Consider the following 6,950-nt stretch of genomic DNA (forward strand, 5'->3'; position numbering starts at 1 on the left):
AACCTGGCCACCTGCAGCCCGCATCACGGCCCCTCTTTGTCTCTCAGGGCACCTGAACATCGGTCTGCTGGACTTCCTGCTCTTTGGCAGCCTGATCGCGGCTGTGGACCCTGTGGCCGTCCTGGCCGTGTTCGAGGAGGTGCATGTCAACGAGGTTCTCTTCATCATCGTCTTTGGGGAGTCGCTGCTGAACGATGCTGTCACTGTGGTGAGTGGGCTCAGGCTACCGTCTGGCCCGGGACCGCGGTGGGGCTGCAGCCAGTGCCCCAGCTCCCTGAGTGGACCGCACAGTGGCCCTCCCAGTGGCCCTTCACCTCTGCGTGCTCTGTGCTGACCTCCGTGTACAGACCACCCGCCGCTGTGCCATGCAGAACACTAGGTCCTGCTCTTGGGCAGTTGGACGTTCTTATTGACACAGTGGGCACTGCATCAGGCTGAAAGATCAGCAGTTCAAGCCCACTATCCCCTCCCAGGAGGAAGATGGGTGTCCCTCTCCAGGGATGCACAGCCTCGGACACCTGGAGGAGGGCCCTGGTGAATCAGAGTCCACCTGGGCTCTCACCACCCTGAGGAACACAGTGGTGCCGTGGGCCTAGCGCTGGGCTGCTATGGAGCTTTGAACCCACCACTGCCTGTGTTCCAGGGAACGAGGGCCTTGGAAACACTGTGGGCGGTTAACCGGGAGTAGAATCCAGAGGGCTTCTCCTGATGCTGTGGGTAAAAGTTTAACCAAGGGTCAGAGATGTCCCGCGGAGGACGAACAGGCACTGACAGAGCACAGACAGACATCCACCCATCAGTGAAGGAATAGCACTAACACCAGAGAGGCAAGGAGGCTGTGAGGTCTGACCACAGGCTGCCATTCTTGGGTGGAAAACTTGAGTTGACTGTGGCACAGAACTGTAGGGCTGAACAGGCTAGTTTTGGTCCAGAAGCTTCTAGCTCCTTCCAGAACAATCTCTAAGCTCACTTGTCTGGAGCCTGGTCCCATTGACTGTTACTGTCTTGTGATAATTCCCTCCCCTCCCCCCACCCCCGGCCCAGCAGCTTCTAGTTTCAGGTACTCAATGCTGTGACATCTTGTCCAGACTCTGATAGCTACAGCAGCCGGTGTCGCTGTGGCAACCTGTGGCAACCCGGTCATCTCTGGCCTTCTCTCCCTTCAGGTTCTGTACAACGTGTTTGAATCTTTCGTGACACTGGGTGGTGAGAACGTGACCGGTGTGGACTGTGTAATGGGCATAGGTACGTGGTTAAGAGTCTTGGGGCCTTGCGCTCAGCTGGACCCCCAGCCGCTCTGAATGGCATGCAGAGAGATGAGCGTGTTGCCCAAGTCCCTGTGGGATCCCATTCATCAGAGCCATAAACTGCCCCCTGAATTCCCACTATCCTGGGACTAGAGGAGAGTGGGGCCCTAGGCCCACAGGCCATATGCCCTGTGCTGGGCCAGGTCAGTGTAGAATAGCACCTTGTCTGGAGCTGGTGGCCATGCCCGGGGGCTGGTGTGTCTGAGGACTGGGAGCATGTACAGGGCTGGTGGGCGTGCCTGAGGGTTGATGGGCGTGTCCGACTGATGGTGGGTGTGTCTGAGGGTTGATGGGCGTGTCCGAGTGGTGGTGGGTGTGCCTGAGGATTGATGGGCGTGTCCGAGTGGTGGTGGGCGTGTCTGAGGCCGATGGGCTTGCCCGAGGCTAGTGGGACTGTCTGAGTAATGGTAGGCGTGTCCTAGGTGGTGGGCGTGTCTAAGTGCTGGTGGGCATGCTCGAAGCTGGTGGGCGTGGATGAGTGCTAGGGGATGTGGAAGGGTTCAGTCCTGGGACAGCTCAGCAGTCGTAGGAGGCGCCCACCAGCTCTAGGACATGTCCTCCAACCCTCAGACTCACCCTGGCCTTGGACGCACCTCCAGTCTGAGGGTCGGCCTGACACGGCTTGTGGGAGCGCCGAGGCTGGTGGGAGTGTCTGAAGGTTTGTGGGCGTGTCTGGGAACTAGTGGACAGTCTGAGGCTGGGCGTGTCTGGGAACTAGTGGGCAGTCTGAGGCTGGTGGGCGTGTCTGAGGGCTTATGGGCGTGCCTGAGGCTGGTGGGAGTGTCTGAAGTTTGTGGGCGTGTCTGGGAACTAGTGGGCCGTCTGAGGCTGGTGGGCGTGTCTGAGGGCTTATGGGCGTGCCTGAGGCTGGTGGGCGTGTCTGAAGGTTTGTGGGCGTGTGTGTGGGAGCTGGTGGGCGTGCCTGTGTGCTGATGGGCGTGTCCAAGGGTTTGCTGGCGTGTCTGAGAGCTGATGGGTTAGGGTTAGGGTTAGGGTTAGGGTTAGTCTGGGAACTAGTGGGCAGTCTGAGGCTGGGCGTGTCTGGGAACTAGTGGGCGTGTCTGAAGGCTTGTGGGCGTGTGTGGGAGCTGGTGGGTATGCCCGGGTGCTGGTGGGCATCGAAGGGTTCTGTCCTGGGTCATGTCCGCCATGGGTAGTACATGCCTACCTACCCTCAGACTCACCATAGCCTTGCACAGTCTGAGGACTGGAGGACCTGACAAAGCTAGTGGGTCTGTTAGAGCGGCAGGGGCGTGTCTGAGGGCTGATTGGCAAGTCCACAGATCAGGTGCATGACCAAAGCTGGTGGACATTTCAGCTCAGGTGATGTTTATCCCCACAGTGTCCTTCTTCGTGGTGAGCCTGGGGGGCACGCTGGTGGGGATCATCTTCGCTTTCCTGCTGTCGCTGGTTACACGTTTCACGAAACACGTTCGGATCATCGAACCCGCCTTCGTCTTTGTCATCTCCTACCTGTCCTACCTCACATCTGAGATGCTGTCCCTGTCGGCCATCCTGGCGTAAGTAAGGGTGCCTGTGCCCCAAATGTGGATATGAGGGGATCTGGCGCCTCGTGAGGGCCCGGCAGGATGGACAGCCAAGGTTGCATCTTCAGTGCTGTGCCAGAGACATCCACCAAGAAGTCCAGAGGAAGGGCTGGCGCTGGGCAGGCTAGTCTACCCGGTCAGTGGACAGAAGAAGGGTGCTTCCCAGTGGCCTCGCTGCCCACCCCAATCCCATTGAGAGAACACACCAGTTAACAGACGGTCAGACACTGGACAGAGTGTTCCATCACGGCCCTGCACTCACAGCTGCACTTCCCAACTGTCTGTGGACACTGGGAGGGAATGGCCTGGGCTTGCAGGAGCGAGAGTTCTCACTCTAGAGGGCCTGCTGGAGATCATAGGTGCACCCCAGTCCTCAGGGCAGAACTTCCTGGGTACACCCCACAGTCAGTGCACTTTGAAACAGACACCCCATTCTGTAACACTGGTTATGGAGCTCGAGGCAAGAGTCCTGGCCCAGGTGGACAGCTCCCATCTGCCCATTAGGAATAAGATGACCAGGGCAGCCCCCAGGGCAGGTGGACAGACACCTCCAACACCTCACCTGCCTGAGGTTGAAGATGGGTAGACCTCACTTACTCAGAGGGCCTTGAGGGCTGTCTGGCAGCTCCCTCCCCAACACGCAAGCTGGGAAGCAGCTCTGGGAGGTGGTGGCCTGAACATCAGGGCCAAGGGCACAGAGAGCAGGCCAGCCACTAGTGGACATCAGCTTTGGAGAGCAGGACTATGATGTGACTGGCCAGGCCATGGGACCCAGGCCCAGAAGGTGGGCTGCTGGAGCAGCCCATATAGGAATGGCCAGGCTGGACCACAACTCTCATCCTTCCACCCAGGATAACGTTCTGTGGCATCTGCTGCCAGAAGTATGTGAAAGCCAACATCTCAGAGCAGTCGGCTACCACGGTGCGTTACACCATGAAGATGCTGGCCAGTGGGGCCGAGACCATCATCTTCATGTTCCTGGGCATCTCGGCCGTGGACCCACTCATCTGGACATGGAATACAGCTTTTGTGCTCCTGACACTGCTTTTCATCTCTGTGTACAGAGCCATCGGTGAGAATGGGCAGGTGGTGGTGGAAGCTGGCACAATGGAGGGCAATGAGGAGTGTTATAGGTGGTGGACAAGCATAGAATGTAGTCTTGAGTGATGGATAGTGGGATGCAGCTGGTGACAGTGGCTAGTGGAGGGTGATGGAGGGAGAGTGGTGGAAGGCAATAGTGATGGTTTGAGAGTGGTGGAAGGTGATGGTGGAGGACAGTGGAGGGGGAGGGGTGGAAAAAGATAGTGATGGAAGACGGTGGAGGGAGGAGTTTTAAGGTGATGGTGATGGAGGAGGGAGGAGGTCTAAGGTGATGGAGGATGGTGGAGGGAGGAGGTTTAAGGTGATAGTAATGGAGGGCAGAGGAGGGAGGGTTGGAAGGAGAGGACAACGGAAGATGCTGGAGGGGGCGGACATAATAGTAATGCAGGATGATGGACGTTGTTGGAGGGTGGTGGAAGGTTATAGTGATGGGGTGATAGAGGACTTTGGAGAGTGGTAAGAGAGGCAGGTGGTAGGAGGTGAGGCAGTTGGGAGAGAGTGAGGTGGGTGGTGGGGCCCATGATTATGAGATGGTTGTAGAGGGCAAGCTGGATGGTGGAGGGGGAGGTGGGTGGTTAGGGGAGGTGAGACGGGTAGTAGGGCCTGAGGAAGGTGAGACAGTGTTGGAGGGGAAGGTGGGTGGTGGCTTCAGGAGCAGGGGGGAGGATGCTGGCCAGAGCACAGTGGAGAGCTGCTGGGGCAGCCGCGTGGGCTCGACCCGCACTCTGTCCTCCTGGGCTCATGGCTGACACGGGTCAGCGCAGCTCTGAGGGTCAGGCTGGTGTCCCAGAGTATCTTGGAGAGTCTGCTTCCTCACCAAGGGGTAGGGAACAGCTCCAGCCGGCGCCTGGCCACGTGTCCTCACGTCACCCGACCCAGTGTGTGGGCACCACAGGACAAGAGTGTCCCCAGAGCTGAGCCCCTCCTCTGTGGCACCAAGGCTGCTGGGGAAATAATGCCTTGGTCAGCCTGGGCTCTGGCCGCCCCCGTGCCATGGCATCCAGGGCTGACAAAGGCTCTCAGTGAGGGATGGGATGCAGGGTGGCCCTGTGCTGCGGCCACCCCAGGCCCGCATCTGTGTGGAGGAAGCCCTGGTGATGGATGTGGGGGTGACTGTGGCCTGAGGGGCAGGGTGGCCCCAGGCCGGGGTGAGCAGGGCCCCCGCAGGGCTTCCAGTGTCACCAGACTCCTAGGCCAGTCGGAACCCACCCACATCTGGGCACTGTCTCCCAGGGGTCCTGCCAGGGAGGGAAGGACCACATGTCTGGATGCCTGGAAGAAAGTACACCGATCGTCTTGTGGTCGGCTGGACACCCTAGGTAGGCTGGGCTGTTCCAGGGTCCTGCCTGTACTCCCAGCTCCAGTGCTCCATGGTGTCTTTTGCCACATCGTCTCCCTGTCCCCATCTGTCCTCTGGACGAACAGCACTCATCTGGGATCAGGACCCTCCAAGGAGCCTTTGGTGGCACAGTTGGGACTTGGTCACATGAATGTTGTTGGTGTGAAGGGCTGTGGCTTTGCCAAGGTCAGCTCTTGCAGTGTCCTCCACAGAGATTTCATGGTGACCAGTCGGGAGTCCTACTTGGGGCGCACAGGACTCGGACCTCTGGTGTGGCCTCAGGGGTACAGTGCATGATTGTTGACCAAGAGGCCAGGGTTGGCGCCCTCCGGCTGGTTTCCTTGGAAGGACACGAGGTAGCCAACTGCTGTGACAGTTCTGTTCCTGGATGCTGCGATGATGGTGGCTGGGGACCCCTGTTGGTGCTCTGACCATGGGTGGGGCCACTGAGAGTTTTGAGGCCTTTGGTGTGGCCTCCTGGGAAGGGGCAGCAGGCAGCCTGAGAGACCTCAGGCAGCAGCCTTGTCTGGGTGCCTGCGGGGCTGCCCCAAGGGACCTGCTCTAGCTCTGAGGTGGGAGCCACACAGCTGAGCACACTGCCCCACAGGTGTGGTCCTGCAGACCTGGGTGCTGAACCGGTACCGGATGGTGCAGCTGGAGGTCATCGACCAGGTGGTCATGTCCTATGGTGGCCTGCGGGGGGCTGTGGCCTATGCCCTCGTGGTTCTCCTGGACGCGAACAAGGTCAAAGAGAAGAACCTGTTTGTCAGTACAACCATCGTTGTAGTGTTCTTCACCGTCATTTTCCAGGTGAGAGAGCCACTAGCCAGCCAGCCCTTCAGGCCCAGCCCAGTGCTGAGGGGTCCCCTTGCAGGCTCAACCTAGTATTGAGGGAGTTCCCCTAAAGATTCTAGCCCAGCAGTAAGGGGTCCCCTGGAGACCCAGGCCAGCCCTGAGGGGCCCCTGCTGACCGTAGTCCAGAGTTCTCTAAAAGGGTTCCCCTGGAGACACAGCCCAGTGCTGAGGGGTCTGCTGCAGATTCCAACCCTACAGACCCCAGTCCAACATTCTAAGGGGTCCCCTGCAGACCCTAGCTTAGCACTGAAGGAGTCCCCCTGCTGACCCCAGCCCAGTGCTGAGGGGTTCCCTGATGACCCAGTCCAGTACTAAGGGGGTCCCCTGCTGACCTCAGCCACTCCTGCCCATGATGTCCACTCCACTGGTCCCTGCCTCCAGGCGTCAGTCTGGAGCCAAGGCCTGAGGGAGGCAGTGGGGACCATGGGGCCTGAGAAGGGCTGGCCTAATTGGAATTTATAATTTTAGTAACAGGAGCGTTGGTTGGTCCCATGCCCCACACCCCCAGGCCCACAGGGGCCTCGTTTGTCCTAGAATGTTCTTCCTGGGGTCGCTGATTAACGAGGGCTGGTTAATGTTACATTGGCAGTTCAGGCTCGCTGGTTGGCCCCACTGCCCTTCCTGACCCCAGAGTGAGCTGCTGGGTGCCTACCCCTTGGGTTGCCTCCCTAGGGTTATCTCCCAGGAGCTGACCGAAACTGGCCTGTGGACCCTGAAGCCACTCGCCAAGGGCTCTCACACAAAGGGGGCTTATGGGGTTTCTGCAGGGGCCTAATGGAGGCCTGCTTCTAAGGGTCACAG

At 59.2% G+C, this 6,950-nt stretch overlaps 1 protein-coding gene across 1 annotated transcript in view; it reads left to right on the top strand.

Moving 5' to 3' along the window:
* SLC9A3 (solute carrier family 9, subfamily A (NHE3, cation proton antiporter 3), member 3) overlaps positions 1–6,950 on the top strand; it is a 43,734-nt gene that overhangs the window by 27,793 nt on the left and 8,991 nt on the right. Inside the window, exons 3-7 of the mRNA XM_006900173.1 lie at positions 48–208; positions 1,167–1,245; positions 2,650–2,827; positions 3,706–3,926; positions 5,902–6,141. Coding sequence (XP_006900235.1) covers positions 48–208; positions 1,167–1,245; positions 2,650–2,827; positions 3,706–3,926; positions 5,902–6,141 — 879 coding nt within the window. The remainder of the gene's footprint in view (positions 1–47; positions 209–1,166; positions 1,246–2,649; positions 2,828–3,705; positions 3,927–5,901; positions 6,142–6,950) is intronic.

This window comes from Elephantulus edwardii, unplaced genomic scaffold, assembly GCF_000299155.1.
Source record: "Elephantulus edwardii isolate Elephantulus edwardi_28Jun2011 unplaced genomic scaffold, EleEdw1.0 scaffold00274, whole genome shotgun sequence".
NCBI classification, from domain to species: Eukaryota; Metazoa; Chordata; class Mammalia; order Macroscelidea; family Macroscelididae; genus Elephantulus; species Elephantulus edwardii.